The 19865-nt window shown below is 37.1% G+C and overlaps 1 protein-coding gene across 1 annotated transcript in view; it reads right to left on the minus strand.

Annotated features, from left to right (window-relative positions):
- Positions 1 to 1633: 1633 nt before the first annotated feature.
- Positions 1634 to 19865, minus strand: part of PKD2 (polycystin 2, transient receptor potential cation channel) — a 54741-nt gene continuing 36509 nt past the window's right edge. Inside the window, exons 9-15 of the mRNA XM_055313000.1 lie at positions 18672 to 18792; positions 14563 to 14661; positions 12232 to 12353; positions 11871 to 11988; positions 10441 to 10604; positions 4567 to 4714; positions 1634 to 4028 (exon numbers count right to left, since the gene is read on the minus strand). Of these exons, the coding sequence (XP_055168975.1) occupies positions 3792 to 4028; positions 4567 to 4714; positions 10441 to 10604; positions 11871 to 11988; positions 12232 to 12353; positions 14563 to 14661; positions 18672 to 18792 (1009 nt within the window). The 3' untranslated portion in view covers positions 1634 to 3791. The remainder of the gene's footprint in view (positions 4029 to 4566; positions 4715 to 10440; positions 10605 to 11870; positions 11989 to 12231; positions 12354 to 14562; positions 14662 to 18671; positions 18793 to 19865) is intronic.

Consider the following 19865-nt stretch of genomic DNA (forward strand, 5'->3'; position numbering starts at 1 on the left):
ACCTGAGCTGAAGGCAGATGCTTAACCAATTGAGCCACTAATTCACTAATTCTGAATAAAGGAAGAATTATTTCTGATAGTGTTAAGATGTCAGCTCCCCTAAACTAATCAGTAAATTCAAAGCAATTCCAATTAAATTCCAGTGAGACCTCTTCCTCTCTGTCCACCCCTGTTCCCATAAGAACCCACCAAACTTGTTTGGACACTTGTATGGAAAAATAAGGTTTTGTGAAATATAGCACAATTAAAAAAAAAAAAGGATCTTACCACATTTGAACACATACTATAAAGTCATAATAATAAAAATTGTGCAAGAACATTCATAGATCAGTTTGCAAAAGGCTAAAGAGTTTAAAAACAGACATTTGCACATGAAATTGCAATGACATTATGAACTGATAAGGTAAAGTAACTTCTTTAGTAGAGAATATTGACAAAACTGGAGAAAATACCTGTGTGCCTTACCCAGTGTTACTCTTACACAAAGTATTGAATGTGAAACGTAAAACTAAGTTTAATAGATCAAAATTTCTGACCTTACAAAGGTCTCAAAATCCCCAACACAATAAAGCAAAATCAACTGATGTATTTATTATGTAAAAACTCAGGAAATATTGACATCAAGTTATCAGTTGGATGATAGATAATAACAAAAGTCCAAAACTGATAAGGGATTAATACTTAAACCATACAAGGAACTTGATTTATTGGTTTGCCAATCGAAAAAAAGGCCATGACCCAGCAGAAAAATAAGCAATGAACAAAAACGTGCTTGTTTCCCATCAGATCAAAGTGCGATTTTAAAGGTTTGATTGGCAACTTACCAAAAGGGAAACCCAAATGTTGAACAATTATATGAGGGGATGTCCAGCTTAGGAATTCGGAATTCAAGAAATGCAAAATAAAATGAGACCTTACTTTTAAGACTATGCCATTAACAAAGTAGGAAGTTGGATGGTACTGATGTTGGTGAGGGTATGCATGAAACTGGTAATCTCATGCATGTAATGGAACTGTAGACTGGTGCAGTCATTCCGGAGGGCAGTCTGACAGTTCTGAATAAAATTAAATATTTATAGGGGCGTTTCGGTGGCTCAGGCAGGCATCCTATTTTTTATTTCAACTCAGGTCACAATCTCAGGGTTCTGGGATAGAGCGCTGCATTGGCTTGGCTTCCATGCTCAGTGTGGAGTCTGCTTGAGAGCCTCTCTCCCTTTATCTCTGCCCTTCCTCCCTGCTCATGCACTCTCCATAAAATAAATAAATAAAATCTTAAAAAAAAATGTATAGACCTGACAGTCAGCACTCTGACTCCTGTTACATACCCGTAGAGGAACTCATGAAAAGCCAATGAGAGAATTATGTTCAAAGATTTTGAAATAACAGAAATGTTAAAGCCAGCTATTCACTATAGAAATGTGTAAGTAAAATGTGGTGGCTATACAGCAGGAAGTACTTCACAATCATCAGAATAACCTAAAGGTTACATACTGCAGAAGTAATGTATGTCAATCATATGTCTGTTGGACATAAAAAAAGATGTCTATTTCAAGGTCTAAGCCTTTACTAATTAGTCTCATCATACAAATTACCCAGCTGCTTCTACTTAGGAAACAGACAACTATCACATCTGTTATTATACCAAGTCTTTATTGAGAAGTAAAGTGCTCATTTTTACATATTAATGAAATTCTCGATTGTCGAGAGACTTACATATGTAACACCCTCTTAATAATACAAATACAGAGGGGAAAATGATAGGAGAGGGATGGGAAGGGAATGACTAAAGAGAAAAAAAATGTAACTTATGGGTAAAAAGAAAGAATTAAATCTTATAGGTGAAATGAGAAACAGTATAACAGTAGATATATAAAAAGATTCTCTAGTGACCATAATTGATATATGGCACATGGTCAATACACATGGATACCACATAATGGCTGCACTTCAAATTGAAGTTTGTTTACATGTAACAACATGGTACACATACATAAATACATACACTCAATACCCCCGGAATGCATACTTTAGTACCTAGTAATAAAGAACTTTGTGTAGCATATTCAAAAGAAAGTAAAGATGGAAATAAAGCCATGAGAGATACTATTAAAGAAACTCAATGTGTATCACTTCTGTAGAAGCCAGCTTAAAAAGGTTTGTTTGGTCATATTTTCATTGAAGATTTGATTGACATATTCTATCAATTACATAAACAAGATGTGAATTCAAAACAAAGCACTGAAACACAGGCCTCTCTTCTATTGTTCTCAGAGTTGGAGTTAATCCATTAGCATTGCATTCTTTTGCTTGTCCCATTAGGTCTTAAAAGGTTATCTCATTCAATACTTTTGAAAATAAGATCTTTATTTTTTATTGAGAATAGATTTCTTCTCCATAAATTTGGTGATACCCTCTCCTAATGAAAAAAAAAAAAAAACCTGCTGTAAACTCAAACTTTGGCTGATACATTCTGATAATGAGTGAATTTTCAATACCAAAAACTCCTTTTCACTAGGCTGAGCTCCATTTAGATTATAAATTCTAGGTTTGAAATGCAAGAGTAAGAGTATTTGAGTTCAGGGTGCCTGGGTGGCTCAGTTGGTTAAGTGTCCAACTCTTGATTTTGGCTCAGGTCATGATCATCCACATCAGGAGAATAAGCGACGCGTTGGGCTCTGTGCTGAGCATGGAGCCTACTTAAGATTCTCTCTTCTTCTCCTTTTGCCCCTCCCTCTCCCTAATTATTAATAAAAAAAGGTATTTGAGTTCTATATCCCCAAACAGCATAAAACTCAAACTTTAGTTTTATAATATTTATATATAAATTTCTAAACTTCTTTAAATTTTTGTGTAAAATGAACATATTTGCTGAGTTAAAACCTTCACTAGATACTTAAAACATTTAGTAAATTGGCCTTCCCAGATTAGTTACAACATTAAAATCAGCTGTAAATAAGTTGAGCCACCTGGGAAGAGAATATATGGACAAATCTTTATACTAAACTAATTGTTAGGATAAATCAAACTTAGTGATAGGGCTCCTTCCGATTTTCTGATGTTATGGTTAGAGATGACTTTTTAACCACAATCAACCTTTGATGGTTTCATGCAGCTCAGAGCAAAAGTAGTGTGGATAAGTGAAACAGTTATTCCCAGATGTTAGATAGGATACAAAAACAAACAAAAAGCACATTATTCAACATTTATCTTAACCATTCATACAAATTCTAGCATAATGACTACATACCCATTCTATGGTTTGGAGTTCTTTTCCAGCTCATCTTTTAGAAAAGTTTACCCCAGGAAGGTAGTTGAAATAAAAGTCTCCTTTCTTAAAAGAAAGCTATATATTACGTCCATGAGCTAAGCCTGAGTGGGAAGGAATGCCCCTAACTTTCCCTTCACACACTGGCAAAAATGACAATACTGATTTTTGTGATGGGAAATAAAACTCAGAAGCCTTTCAACAGTTCTCTCCTTGCTTTAAAGGCTACTTCATTGTCAGCTGAGAAGACTCATCCATGGTTAGCCAGTGGGCATACCACTCCATATACTTTACAAAGACTTTTTTTCTATATTCAATATTTACACCTAGATTTCTTACATGAGAAAGAAAAAATCTTTGATCCATGGGCAGAGTTTATCTAAAATAAATTAAAGTGCAGAAGAATTAACAGTTGGTCACAAAGATCAGCATCATATGGTGGTCAGGGCATATAAATAGCGTACTTGGTATGGCAATTCAGGACAGCCCCTTTCTCTCCTATTAGGGACACATACTAACACACATCCTAGACGTGGATATTGGAACTCCCGTTTGCACCTGCACCTTCCATTCCTTCTGTAGACTGGGAGGAAGAAGGGCGGGAGCTTCTGGGGCGAGGTTGACCATTTAGTCCCATGGGTGTGCCTAAACCGTGACTTATCTGGGAAGCTGCGTCATCGGATTCCCAGCGTTCCAGCTCTTCCCGTACTAGCCGTTCCATCTGCTCCCTGTGGATTTCGCTGTCTCGACCCAGTCTTTCATCCTAATAAAGGAAAAAGAGACCACAATGTTGGTGGTAGGGGGATGCATACTTTTGTACTTAGAAGCGGCTCTGGGAAATTAAGGAGCCAAATAACCTGTCATTAAGTGACAATGGTGAGGGATGCCTGGATGGCTTAGTGGTTGAGCATCTGCTTTGGCTCACAGTATGATTCTAGGGTCCTGGGATCGAGTCCCATATCGGGCTCCCCATGGGGAGCCTCCTTCTCCCTCTGCCTCTGTCTCTGCCTCTCTCTGTGTCTCTCATGAATAAAAAAATCTTTAAAAAAAGTGACACTGGTGATTTATAGCACATATAGCAATTCTCTGAGCTATTGGAATAGCGTTTTTGTTTGATTCTACAATTCAGTGAAGGCAGAAGTGCATACAGTATTAAGAAAGTAACACCTTCAGATTATCATCTGACTGTACTGTCTGTAGTTACAGAGACATCTCAAAAAACCTCTCAAATTAAAGGTTACAAAATATGACAACCCTGATATTTTACTGAGTCAGTGTTTCTGTGTCAGATGACCACTTACCTCTGCCACCCCATCCAGTAGTCTTCCCAACACTTCTCTTCTCTTCAGTTTGGCCCGCTCCATGATTTCCAGCTTCACAATCACAGCATCAATCTTGGACACAATGCTGCCAATGGAGTGCTCCATGCGGTCCACTCGTCTCACCAGGCTGTGGAAAACCACAGGTGAGAGGGTCAAAGCTACTTTGTACAGTTGGCTCCCTTTTCAGTCCAGGTGGCTTTTCAAGTGGAGGTGCTAAGATTTTTTTTTTTCTTAAACAAAACGATAATCTGAAATACTTTCAAAGTAGTCTCAAACTTTAGCAATAAACTCATATATTGCTGATGAGAATGCTAACTGGCACAACTTTTCTGCAAGTCAATATTGTATTAGAAGTCTTAAAAATGGGGGGATGCCTGGGTGGCTCAGGAGTTTAGCATCTGCCTATGGCTAAGGGCATGATCCCAGAGTCCCAGGTTCGAGTCCCACATCAGGAGCCTGCTTCTCCCTCTGCCTATGTCTCTACCTCTCTCTCTCTGTGTCTTTCATGAATAAATAAATAAAATCTTAAAAAAAAAAGTCTTAAAAAAATGTATGCTTAGCTTTTATTCAGATCTTCCAATTTTTGAAACATTTCTAAAGGAAATATGTATATGTGTGATTTTTGGGGGGCTACCAGCATATTCATTAGAGTTCTGCTTATTAATAGTGGTTCATTGAAAAATAGTTACATTAGGGGCACCTGGGTGGCTCAGTTGGTTAAATGTCTGCCTTCGGCTCAGGTTATGACCCTGGGGTCTTGGAATTAAGCATCCTGTCAGGCTCCCTGCTCAGCAGGAAGTTGGCTTCTCTCTCTCACTCTGCCCCTCCCCCTGCTCATGCTCACTCTCTCTCAAAAAAAGAAATAAAATCTTAAGAAAAATGGTTACATTACATAATTAACAGAAAATTATTCAAATATGTTATTGTTCATCTATACAATGTAATTCCAAGGGAGACATCGGAAATTATATGGTGACAGAATTATTTAATGAAACAGTAATGTTCACAATATATTAAGTAAATAGTTAGAAAACACTGTTCACTAATGATTCCATTATTTTGAATAAAAGAATTATGTAAATGCTTTAAAAACAGAAATAGGAGACAATTTCTGGAATGGTGACATGAGGGCTCTGTAGGCACTGTCCCCAGAGAAACAAACATAACCGTTGAAAATTATTTAATTTTTTTTCAAAATCTGCTTAAGAAGATGTGCTTAATGCTTAATGAAGAAGTATTTATTTATTTATTTATTTATTTATTTATTTATTATTATTTATTCATGAGAGACACAGAGAGAGAGAGAGGCAGAGACACAGGCAGAGGGAGAAGCAGGCTCCATGCAGGGAGCCGATATGGGACTCAATCCCCGGCTTCCACGATCAGGCCCTGGGCCGAAGATGGCGCTAAACCACCGAGCCACCCGGGCTGCCCAAGAAGCATTTATTTAAGAAAATCCACTGAACTTCAGTAAGAAGAGTGAGTCTGTGTCATGTGAGCTACAGTCTGCTCCTTCTCTGTCTCCCCCAGCTCAGTGTGACAGAAATGCCACTTCAGTTGGGTTCAGCAATGAACACAGGGCTCCCACTCCTTTCAGCTCCTAGTGGGGGGCTACGGTATCTCCCAGGAAGGGGCAGGCTGCTGAGTTTCTCATCTCTATGCCTCCATCTCCACACCTCCATCTTCGAATTCATGTTGAAGAGGATCTAATCCAGGCAAGCATAGCTAAAACATATGAGGCTCTCTTCTTCCACCCAACTGCCAACTGTAAGGTGGCGTTTCAATGCCAGGAGAGGAAAAGCTGAAAGGACCGAAGGCTGTCATCCCAGCGCAGTGTCTTATTCATGAAACAGGAGTATCACTTGGGGAAGCAGACCACTGTCTCCATCCCTACCTCTGATGCAGTGGCACAGAGGCTTTGCTCAGGGAGAGTGTCAGGCCATAGAACAGAGAGCTCCAGAGCTCCCCACAAGGGAACTGGTTTTATTTGGAACAAAGTGTTAAGCTTAAGAATGCTCCTCAAAACAATGGAGATTGTAGTGATAAGCAGTTAAGATGAGGTTGGTCACCTCGGGAGATCAAAAAGGTAACTGTTTATCAGCTAGTTTATCAGAAAGAACCAGGAAAAGAGACAGCTCAGAAGTCTGCTAAAGACTGGCTTCGAAAATACCCCTGCATGGGGTGCCTGGGTGGCTCAGTTAGTTAAACAACTGCCTTCGGCTCAAGTCATGACCCCAGGGTCTTGGGACCTGGCCCTGCATCAGGCTTCCCTTGGGAGTCTGCTTCTCTTCCTCACTCTGCCTGCCACTCACCCTGCTGGTACTCATTTTTTCTCTCTCTCTGTCAAATAAATAAATAAAAGTCTTAAAAACAACAACAAACTACCCCTGCAAAGGACCTTGCACTGAACTGGATCAGAGTGTGGAACAATTTATATCCCAAGGCATTACTGAAAACAATAGACCAATCAACCAACAATTAGTGCAACCTAAGAGGTGGAAGTGATAACCACAGAGGCAGAAGACTTCACGGAGAGATCAGGGAAAGACCCGGAGAGCCCTGTTAAAAGCACTGTCTTTTCAAAATGATTGGAGTGGTCCTGGCTGTATCCTCTGAGAAGCAACATCAGAGGCTTCACAATGTGGGGGAAATAGACTTCAGTGAAAAACAAGCATACAAACAGCAAACAGAACAAGCCTGGGGGTCGGGGAGGAAGAAAATTTGCATCCTAAATTGCTATAATATTTATTTAACATCTCCAGTTTTCAATAAAAAATTGACACACACACACACAGGAAAAAATGTGATCCATAATATACAGAGAAAAAGCAGGCAACAGAAACTGCCTTTGAGAGGGCCCAGATAGATTTAGCAGACAAAAAACTCAAAGTAACTATATATTCAAAGAACTAAATATATTCAAATAACTAAAGGAAATCATGCTTAAAGAAATATAGGACAGTATGGTTACACTCATCAGAAAATATCCATATAAAGAGATACAGATTATTTCAAAGAACCAAAGAGAAATTCTGGAGTTGGAAACTACAATAAATGAAACAAAAAAGTTATTAAGGGGTTCTCAGTAGATCTGAGCTGTCAAAAGAAAGATCAGCACACTTGAAGACAGATGGACAGAAACTATACAATCTGAAGAGCAGAGAGGAAAAAAAAGAGGGAAGAAAAATGTGGGTTACCAGTAAGTACCCCAGCATACATAGGTGTCCCAGAGGGAAAGGAAAGTGGCAAAAAAAATATTTGAAGACATGATAGTTGAAACCTTCCTAAATTTGATGAAAATATTACAAATCCCAGCAGCTTAATGAATGAACTCCAACCAGGATAACTGCAAAGAGATCCATATCCAGACAGATCATGGTCAAAATACTGAGAGACAAAGACAAACAAAATTTTGAAAGTTGCAAGAGAAAAGTGACCCATCACTGATAAACAAAGGAACTTGAGTAATATTAAGAGCTGTCTTCTCAACAGAAAGTGGAGACAAGAAGAAAATGAAGGGGAAATAAGAATATTCCCAGATAAAGAAAAACAGAATTTATGCTAGCAGGCCTGCTTTGTTTTTTATTTTTATTTTTAAAGATTTTACTTATTTATTTGAGAGTGAGAGAAAGAAAGAGAGCATGAGCTAGGGGGAGGGGCAGAGCGAGAAGCAGACTCCCTGCTGAGCAGGGAACCCCATGCGGGGCTGGATCCCAGGACCCCAGGCTCATTACCTGAATCCAAGGCAGGTGCTCAACTGACTGAGCCATCCAGGTGCCCCAGACTGCTTTAGAAGAACACTAAAGGAAGTTCTTCAGGCTAAAAGCAAGTTATCCAGACAGTAATTAGAATCCACATGAAAAAATAAAGAGCACTGGTACATGTTATTATGTAACTGTAAAAGACAGTACAAATGCCTATTTCTTTTCATTTTTTTCTCTTAACTGATTTAAAAAAGCAACTGTGTAAGACAATGTGTATATAATTGTATTGTTGGGCCTATAACATATAGAAATGTAATAATATATTTGACAATAATAGGGCAAAGGAGGCGGGTAAGATCAAAGTTGTATTGGCATATGGAAATGACACCAAATGGTAGCTTGAATGAACAGGAACAAATGTAGAGAGCCAGAAATGGTAAATAAGAAAAAGAATATGCCAAATTCAATAAATAATCCTTTCTCTTCTTTCTTGTTTCAGCTCTTTTAAGAGACATAAAATTACATGAAGTGATAATTATAACAATGTGGTACTGGATTCATGACATATATGGATAAATGGGTATAATAATGGAGTTAAAAGAGTTAGATAGGAATGATATTTCTGTATTTCCTTGCACTAAGTTAATTATATTAACCTGAGGTAGATTCTGATGAATTGATTGTATATGTTAAGTCCTAGAGCAACCACTAAAAAAATAACTGAAAAATGTAGTGAGAGAAAAGGAATTAAAGGAATTAAAATGTTACATTAGAAAATATTCACATTAAAGAAAGCAATAAAGGAGAAAAAGACATGAGGCCTATAGAAAATGGAAAATAGGGATCCCTGGGTGGCGCAGGGTTTGGCGCCTGCCTTTGGCCCAGGGCGCGATCCTGGAGACCCGGGATCGAATCCCACGTCGGGCTCCCAGTGCATGAAACCTGCTTCTCCCTCTGCCTATGTCTCTGCCTCCCTCTCTCATTCTGTGTGACTATCATAAATAAAAATTAAAAAAAAAAAGAAAATGGAAAATAAAATGGTAGATAGAAGTCCAACTGTATCAATGGTTAATGTTAAATGTAAATGAAAGTAAAATTCAAAAGGCAAAGACAAGGGATGCCTGGGTGGTTCTGGTTGAGCATCTGCCTTCAGCTTAGGATGTGATCCCAGAGTCCCAGGATTGAGTCCCAGATCGGGCTCCCTTCATGGAGCCTGCTTCTCCCTCTGCCTACATCTCTGCTGCTCTCTCTGTCTCTCATGAATAAATAAAATCTTAAAAAAAACCCCACAAAACACAAAACAAAAGGCAAAGACAATCAGACTGGATAAAAAGACCAGATCCAACTATATGCTGTCACTATAAGGTAGCACACTTGAGATTCAAAGACACAAATAGGCTGGAAGTGAAAGAATGGAAAAGATGTATCTCGCAAAAAGCAACAATAAGAAAGCTGGAGTTGCTATAGTAATATCAGACAAAAAAAGACTTTAAAACAAAAAAAATATTACTAGAGATAAAGTAAGACATTTTAGGATGAAAACAGGGTCAATCTATTAGGAAGATATACCAATTATAAACATGTATACACCTAACAGCAGAGTCCCAAAATACACAAAGTAAAACCATACAGAAATGAAGGAACAGACAATTCAATAATAATGGTTGGAGACTTTAATACCCCACTTCCAAAAGTAGATAGAACAAAAGGCAGAACAACAGGAAATAGATTTGAGTAAGACTATAAACCAACTAGATCTAATAAACACCTAAAGAACACTCCACTTAACAGCAGAACATACATTCTTCTCAGGTGCACATGGAACATCCTTTAGGACACACCATGTGCTAGGCCTTAAAAATATAAAACAAAGTAAACACATGTAAATGGAGATACAAACACCAAAATGTTAATTGGCATTTTGGTTTAGTGGGAACAGAGGAGATTTTAAGGTTTTCTTTATTTTTCTTTATTTGCTAACTTTCCTATAAGGAACGTATTACTTTAATCAAAAGGAAAAAACACCATTAAAAGCCATAAAACAAGAGTTGATGACTAGTAATGGAAAGGATCAAATTGCGAGAGGTAGAAGCTGCTTGGTCTCATTTGAACTTGTCAGCCCAGATTCTGTCAATTCTTTTGTACTTACACTTGAAACTCTTCATAAGAAACTCCACTGGAGATACTTCCCCTCCTTCTGGAGCTATGCCCACTGTCTTCATCATCATCCTCCTCGGAGTCATCCAGGCTTCGTGGGAAACTTCGGCTACTCAGGGGTCGTGGTAAGGAGCTGTGATCTAGATCCAGGTCCTCCTGCAACACATGGGATCACCAAGTGAGGAGTGAGAACACCCAGTCCCTGCGGAGCTTCACTGGGCCTCGGGCAAATGGGAACCGGGCATGGACCATTTAACAACAGACTGTGCTTCCCACCCTTTGACATTTTAGGGGCTTGCACATTTTCCAAACATATTGACCAGCAAGGAACTGCTAACTTGTTTGGACAAAAAAGAACATTAAAAATATAACAAAAAAGGGGTGCCTGGGTGGCTCAGTGCTTGAGTGTCTGCCTTTGGCTCAGGTTTTGATCCCATGGTCCTCGGATCAAGTCCCACATCAGGCCGCAGGGAGCCTGCTTCTCCCTCTGCCTATGGCTCTCCCTCTCTGTGTCTCTCATGAATGGATAAATAAAAGTTTAAAAAAATTAAAAATATAACAAAGTAAATGGAGAAATATATTATCACCTTTTCATAAAAGATAACACATTGAATATCTACAAAGTGGGAAGGATATCTTAGAAATTTTGACTAAACATGGTGTGATGTGATTTTACTCACTGTCTTCTTGTTCATATTTCACTATACCTGGCAAAGTTTCCCACTCACTGGCACCGTTCTGTGGAGTTTAGAAACCACTGTTGTATAACATCTCCTTCTAGAAAAGGGATTTTTGTATATAGTTTTCACCTGTATTCTCTATACCTTAATTACCATGGATATTTTTTGGTTTGTTTAACCATTTATTTTTAAAGTTAATGTTAAAGCTTTTAATGATCCTTTTTGATTATAAAAGACCATTTCATCATAACTATTCAAATGGAAGGCAGCTGCTAGTTTTGTGTTATTATAAATGTTAATCTGTAGAGGAATTAACTTTATATCTCCTGAGGAGTCTTCTTCCCTCTCATGGACACTGTGAAGTACATAACTACTAGGCTTTCCTTTTCAAGCTGATGACCAGAAAGCTTAGGACCAAATTTGTAGGTCAGTCTTTAACAAGCATATATGTATTTTTATGGGATGCATTCTTAGCTTCATAGTCTAGTTTTATATTTCATTTTTTGTTTACCTTATTTTTCTCATTTTGATTTTTTACATTTGTGCCAACCTACTATATTTTTACATATTATTACGCTATATATCTTTTTTGGAATATGCTAGGCACTGCTCCATAAATTGACTGAGAAAGAGAGACAGAGAAAGAGGCAGGAAGACAGAGACTCTCAGCAATCCACTACTTAGCATCTTGCCTGAAACACCAAGGGCTGAATGAAATCATGTTCTCCTAAACTAGACCCACCCTCTCTTTTTCCAAGTCATCTCTCATCTGCTGATGTTCGTGTTCAGTCAGTTCTTGATCTCCATCTTGGTCATATTTTGTGAATATTGCCTCGATCTCTGCATCTGTATGGCCCTTCCTGAAATTATTGAGAGGTTACAGATGAGATCACTCAAGTGCATGGTCCAACGCAAATACAGAGACATCAAAATGCAGGGAAAAAGGAGAAATTATGGAATCAGGGCCAGCCCTCCTCTTACAATATGTTCTAGAAAGACACTCTGGAAAAAAAAAATGGGTGCTTGGGCCAGAAATATTCTTATTATCAAGAACTTATCTTTATGTAGGAATTTCCCAGGGCCTCAGAGAGTGTGATTCTCACCCTTTGAGATCTTGTCGAAGTTCATCAAAGTTTAACTTGCCTCCTCCTTGCCTCAGACTCTCAGAAATGTCATCCACAGTATTTTTTTTCAGTTTTAGTTTGACTAAGGCTTTATGGTAGCCCTGTTGAAAAGAAAAGATCTGATTTAGTTTATTCTGTTTTTTTGCATGTGCTTTAGCATGCATTTATACTAGTAACTACTAACATAAATCTTGCTTTACCTGGTAGTGCAGGACTGTGAAACTGACCAGGCAAGATCGAACTGTGCAAAGTGATGTTAATGATCAACAGGAAAAATCATGATGGCTCCATGATTTTTAAAACATTTGATCAGAGGCACCTGGCTGGCTCAGAAAAGCATGTGACTCTTGATCTCAAGGTCATGAGTTTGAGCCCCACATTGGGTGTAGAAATTACTTAAATAAATAAACTTTAAAGAACCCCAACTTTTTATCAAAGCATTAAAAACTCCCTTGGTACTAGTTATAAATTTATAGGAAAAATAAAAAAAAACAGTAAAATGAATATTTATTTGGTACACTGAAATTTAAAATATTAGAAACACTAAAAATTAAAAGGTTTCATTTCTTTGTAAAAAATTTATCCAGAGTAGTTTGAACAGTGCTACTATGGAAGCCTTTTTCCACGTCTTGAGGAGCTTTCACAATCCTTTTTAAAAAATCCTTTCTTAATATGGATCAGCTCCCAACATTTTATCCTTTGCACTTTCAGTGTTGCAAAATATCTCCAGGTGTTCCTTTAATGTGACATTCTTTGCCAGCATCACTTCCTCAGAGACACTGTCAGCCTTTTCATCACAACCACTACCCTCATTCATGTTGATAAATTTGTCTTCACTAAGGCAAGTCTTTGCCTATCTTTCTTTCCACAGATGTTCCAGATGTTCAAGATCTTGAAGGGTAGCAGTGTCAACTTTCCCATGGCCAGCTACCTATTCTAGAAATGTTATATTTGTTTTGAATTTTACTTTCAGTGTTCTCATTTGTTGTTTCTTTGCCCTGCTTTCATCTTTGCTGGACCATTCTCCCTGTCAGGTATGCATTCTTGTAAAATGTCATGTGGTTTTCTCACAGGGAGATACAGAAGCAATGCAACTACTTATCTGGAGCCTGAACTGGGCAGCAGATGCTCAGTGACCTATCCCAGGCTTTGTAAGAAGTGACTATAGCTCACTGATTATGATTACTGTTACTTAATGATTTGTAGACTGAAGAGCTAGCAGTGAAGTTTGTATTATGCTATTACAGTTAGTATACTGTGATAACTGAAATGTTCTGTGACAATCAGAAGTTTGTACTTTATACTATTATTTATAGTCAAGATACTGTGACAAATGAAATGTGAGCTGTGTCGAGAGAGGTTTATGTTATTTAACTGAAATAATTGAAATCTGCGCATATCAGAACCAAAGTGCAAAGTCAGGACTGCTTGTATACATCTGGGAGATTTACTAACATGTAATAAACTGTGTTGCAAAATTCAGGACAACACAAATCTTAGGTCCCATCAAAGAGACTTTAAGAAGTTCTCTGTTGCAACATGATTCACAGACAACAGTCTTAGGACTTGAACCAACAGAAAAAGATCACACAATCAAGGAGCCACTGATATTTAGCAAAATGACATCAGAGAACAAGCTGTCTACTTTAGGTGAAGTTACTTGTTGTTGCTTAAGTTTCACACTTTAAACCAAATAAAGAAGTCACATTGGGTAGAACAAAGCTGCCCAACTTTCCTGTCCAAGCCCTTCCATTTATTTAATAACTTCCTGAGAAGAAAGTAAGTGAAAGTTCTCAGGCCCTTAGGCTGTGGCCTTCCTCCGTGGCCTTTTTTCTTTGATTATTTTAAAACTTCCCTGGAAGGTCAAGGATAAAGGAAGAACTACAAAACATTTGCTTCTAAATTTGTTTTTCTTTCTTAAAATTGTATTTGAGATAGAAAAAGTGTAAATGTCTTTGTATTCTTCCCTTCCAGTTTATTCTGAACTCTGGATCTGCAAGTGACAGTCAACCAGAGGTGTCCCCAAAACAAGTAAAGGTAAAACCAGCAGCTCAGCTCTTAAGAGCTAAAAGAGATTGTTGAGAATTTAATTCTAGGGCATGAAAGAATTCCCGGAATTGAAGTCCAAGCTAGCAGTATACCCATCTCTAGCTCTAAGACAGAGAACATTTAAATTATTCCTGAAATGTAGAAATCTATTCTTTATTTTAAACAATTATAATGCATCAGTGTTGATGTGGAAATCTAGCTGAAACAATGCCCATTTTATGTAGAAAATAAAATAATTCTGAGAATCAGGGCTTGTCATACCTTTCTGATAAGATCTGAGAGTTCCATTTCAGCTTTCTGCTGGGCCAGATCAGATTTAACTTCAGAGTAAGTATCATTGATGATGGCCAAAAACATATTCTGTTTGTAAATCAAAGGAAAGTTGAGATTAAAGAAGAAACCTAAATATACTTCTGAGACATCAATCCAAAATTTGACATAAGATTTTTGTTCATTTTTTTAAACAATCTGATGTCTTAATGAGTTGTAAATTAATAGTTTTGTGACTATACTCTCTGAGAAAATTATTTTTTCCATTAAGTCATACCAAGGGAAAATGCAATATGTTTTCTTACTTACAAACCATATATTGTGATACATTTTGCAAAAAGAGACAAGAATGCAATACAACAAAATACTGATGTATTACCTATGGATGGTGGGATTATTTTATTTCATTATTTTTGCTTGTCTATGTTCTCTATACTTTTTTTATTTGACAGAAATTAATTAGAAGTGTAGAACTTTCCATAGCTCTTCAAATTTCAACAGTCAATATAGACAAGTGGAATTCTATGCTTCTTCCAAATATTGTTATATAACATTATTTGAGATTCACAGAACATATTTTGAAGAGTTAAAAAGATTTCTGCCAATGGGAATTCAGTAGGTTTCACAGAGGATAGTCAAGAGCAGCTTAGAGAAAAAGACAGACTTTAGAGTCAAGGACACTTGAGTTTTAGTATTAGCACGTCCAAAACTACACTGTTTAAATGTTCTAATCTTTATTTTGAAATATATTTGTTCTTGCATTAATAAAATGGGAGAAGTAACAGTTCCTCCCCTACAGATCTGTTATAAGAATTAATAAGGTAATCTACGTCAAGTGCTTAGGACAGGCCCTTATGCATGGTAAGTGCTACATAACTTATAGCTATTATTATTCAGTAATGGTTAGTTCATTTTCCTAACTTTCCCCTCCCCAGGCAATGGTTTATATTTCCAACACCTGTTCCTGACAGATTTTCTTGAAACACCATACCCAATAGATCAGGTCTTTCTTTAACACACTCTTTCTTCACTGTTCCTTTCTTGGCATATAGCTAAGGTTTCTGACTATAGAATTATGTATTTGATTATGTCTGTTTTCCCCACAAGTTTGTAGAATCTCCCTGAGGGCAGGGCTAGTCTTATTTTCCTTACCACTGTATCCCCAGTACATAGCACCTTGCCCGGAATATAGTAGTTCAGTAAATACTATCTAATAGTACTAAATGACTGGAGAATGAACAAATGAGAACTCTATTATTTTAATAGTCTACTAAATTGCTACAAATTAAGGAGGAATACTATTTAAGATTCTGTAGCAGAAATGAAAATAAAAAATAAAACGCATGTAAGTTCCTGGATTAATGCTCAATTCCAAGAGCAGGTGGAGTAACATGTCTAAGTGTCTCCCTCCCAACCCAGGCAATTAATGTTCTCTTTTTAAGTTTCCAAATGGCTGGTAGCTAATGCCTGCAAATATCTTAGTTGTAGGATTAATGTGTGGGTCCTGTGAAGAGAGTTAAAAAAATTAAAAGTGCCTGAGAAAGACTACTGAGGATGTGGGGAGAGGAAGCTCCTCCTCCTCTTCACCCTGTCTCAGAAGGTTCACTTAATTGTGTAATCGGACATCTTTCCCTGGTGATGATGAGCTTTTCTTTCCCGGCTAAGTTGGACCACCTCACATCACTATGGCTTCTTTTAAAGCTGGGGCAGGCACATGGGTGGCTCAGTTGGTTAAGTGTCTGACTCTTGATTTCAGCTCAGGTCATGATCTTAGGGTCATGAGATCAGGTCTGCTTGGGATTCTCTCTCTTCCTGTCTCTCTACTCCTCCCCCCACTTGAGTGCATTCTCTCTTGCTCTACATAAATAAATAAAATCTTTAAAAACAGAAAAAATAATAAAAAAATAAAGTCAGGGCAGTAAATAAACCACCTGGCAGTCATGTCAGAAAAGTGGCAAACCCTGCACTTGGCTTGTCATTTCTCTAAAGAAAAGTTTATAATGATAGTAGTCTCCTCTTCTCTCTCTATGGGGTGCAGGGGGACCAATTTCTTTTTGTGTAATAGCACAAAAAATGATTTTAGTATAAAGACAGAAGCTAAAAGCTTCTTTTCATGTTCTATTGATTGATTTGCTGAAACAACTGAGTAATCTCAGGGCACTGCCTACTGGAAACCAACATTCAAATAAATATACCTTTGACCATGTCAATTGCTGCAAGTATATCCCTCATTCAGCAGATTAATATACAAAGAAAACTGAGGTGACCTGTAGTTAACTAATGGGTCTGCTACAGAACTCTCAATTCCTGGTTTTTGTTTTCTTAGTAGAGATTCATGATTCAGAGGCTCCACAATCCAAAGTACTACCAATATTAGAGATGAACAAGGCTTAGAATTCCCTCTTTGTTTTCCTTAATATATGATAGGAAACAGAAATAGGAGAGGCTTAACTTTAAAACTAATGATACAGGGTGTCTGGGTGGCTTAGTCAGTTGAGCGTTTGACTTGGTTTTGGCTCAGGTCATGATCTCAGGGTCATGAGATCGAGTCCTACATGGAGCTCTGTGATTCTCTCTCCCCTTTGCCCTCCCCCCTCCTTGTACTCTCTATTTCTTTCTAAAATAAATAAGTCCTTAAGAAAACCCAATAAAACTAATGATACATACATATAAGATACAAATGGACTTGCATGATATACCTGACTCTTTCAATACTACTAAAGTAGATCTTATACTCAATCTACAAATACCATATATATAACTACTAAATACCTGTACCAACTTTGGGGATATTACACTGAATTACTGAACTTTACACAAAGGAACTTTTAAATCTATTGAAAATGAAGGCAATTTTGTTGTTTTCTTAAGATGATGACTGATATAAGGAAAACTTAAGTATTAGTGTTTATATAAAAAATACCCACTGCCTAGGTTAAGCTAACTTAATTGAATAGTTTCTCAGTAAACAAGTAAATGTGTAAATGTTAAGATGAAGAACAAAATGCTTTTTAAAAAATATTAATTCACTTAGGGTCAAAATGTTAAAAATGTTAATTTTTACTAAATTAAGAGAATGAAAAATTATTTTTGAAAGTAATTTTTTTAAAGATTTTATTTATTTATTCATGAGAGGCACAGAGAGAGAGAGGCAGAGACACAGGAAGAGGGAGAAGCAGGCTTCATGCAGGGAGCCCAATGTGGGACTCGATCCCGGGTCTCCAGGATCATGCCCTGGGCTGAAGGCAGGCACTAAACCACTGAGCCACCCAGGGGGCCCCTATGAAAGTAATTTTTAAAGCAATTTCCACTCATTGATAGATCTAGCTTTATTTTATTTTTATCTATCTATTTATTTATTTAGAGTGTGAGAGCAGGGGTTGGGAGAAAGAGAATCTCAAGTATGTGCTGAGTGTGGAGCCTGACACAGGGCTTGATCTCACAATCCTGAGATCTTAATCTGAGCTGAAATAAAGAGTTAGCTGTTTAACTGAGTAGAGCCATACAGGTGCCCTTACATTTACTTTTAAATATAAAATTTGAATATCTTTGTAAGTAGTTAAATGTGTTAAATATGAGTGTTAAATATGAGTAAGTGAAAGCAAAATATCTTAATCTTCACAAGCAATGATTCACTCAAATATCACTCTTGACATCCTGGATCTAGCTTGCTTTGTCAGTTCCTATTTTTTTTAAAGAAAAGAAGGAAAAGAGGAATGAAAAGTCATGCTAGCAAGTGATATGAAACTGCTGACATCTGTGTTAAAAAAGCATGTAAATATGTAAGCATTCTACTTTTTCGGCAAAGCACTATTTTAGGTGACTTTAAAAATTTGCATGTGATCTAATTTATTATTTTTTTTTTGCATTGAACAGACACATATATATGGATAAACGAAACACCATGGAAAAGTTACTTGGTGAAGACTTAAAAGTGAATCAAAGAGAAGTAAAATAAAATAAATCTTTTAGATCTATAGTTTTTCATAGGTATTTTAAAAAATGGTAAGGACTCTAGTGAGAGAAAAAGGAAGATGGTGATTTTATGATAGTGATTTATGAAGTTTAAATCACCTCACTATAAACAAAAGTGTACATACCAAAAGAATGAAGAACATAAAGAACACAAATGTAGTGAAATAAATTGGTCCCAAAACTCGATTGGCTTCCTCAATCTCTGCGAAGTTGATATCACCCAAAATGATACGGAATTGAGTGAAACTATAAAAACAAAACAAAACAAACACCACAATACAAAAACAAAGAATGTCCAGCATTGTTGTAACATTTCTTAAAGATGATTTCACATTTTTGGACTTTTTAAAAAAAATCAGTGTAGATAGCTGCCAAATAAAAAATTGTCAATCCCTTTGGAAAACTCTTGCTATTATATGACCAATTGAAGCCTCTGGAATAAAAATAATATACTTTCATGCTAAATATGTTATTTCCATTTGGTTAAAAAGAAAATATTATTACTAGGTGACATAAAGCAATCAGCTATAAGGATTTAACACATAATCTGGCTAAAACATGGCAATTCTAAACTTCACAACAGTCACCCTGGTTCTGAATTTAAAACCTCGTTAAAAAAAGACTTGAGGGATGCCTGGGTGGCTCAGCAGTTGAGCATCTGCCTTTGGCTCAGAGCATGATCCCGGGGTCCGGGATCGAGTCCTGCAGCAGGCTCCTTGCAGGGAACCTATTTCTCCCTCTGCCTATGTCTCTGCCTCTCTCTGTGTGTCTCCCATGAATAAATAAATAAAATCTTAAAAAAATATTTGAAGGATAGCTAAAATTATATGCATTCAAAGATCCAATATCCTCACATGCACTCAAAGTGGTATTGACTAGCCATGTGTTTGCCAATGTTGGATCTTAATCAGTAAAATCATTTCCATTCCTGACTTCCATCAGTGACGTTAATTAGGTGTTCTCCTGTACAAAGCCCATTAGCCTCTTTTTTTAAATATATTTTTTTTTTTTATTATTTTTTTTTTTTTAAAGATTTTATTTATTTATTCATAGAAACACAGAGAGAGAATGAGAGGCAGAGACACAGGCAGAGGGAGAAGCAGGCTCCATGCAGGGAGCCCGACATGGGACTCGATCCAGGGTCTCCAGGATCACGCCCTGGGCTGCAGGCGGCGCTAAACCGCTGCGCCACCGGGGCTGCCCTAAATATATTTTTTAAATGAGTTGATTTTTTAAAATTTAAATTCAATTAATTAACATATAATGTATTATTAGTTTCAGAGATAGAGGTCAGTGATTCATCAGTTTTATATAACACC

This window comes from Nyctereutes procyonoides, unplaced genomic scaffold (genome assembly GCF_905146905.1).
Source record: "Nyctereutes procyonoides isolate TBG_1078 unplaced genomic scaffold, NYPRO_anot_genome, whole genome shotgun sequence".
Taxonomy (NCBI): domain Eukaryota; kingdom Metazoa; phylum Chordata; class Mammalia; order Carnivora; family Canidae; genus Nyctereutes; species Nyctereutes procyonoides.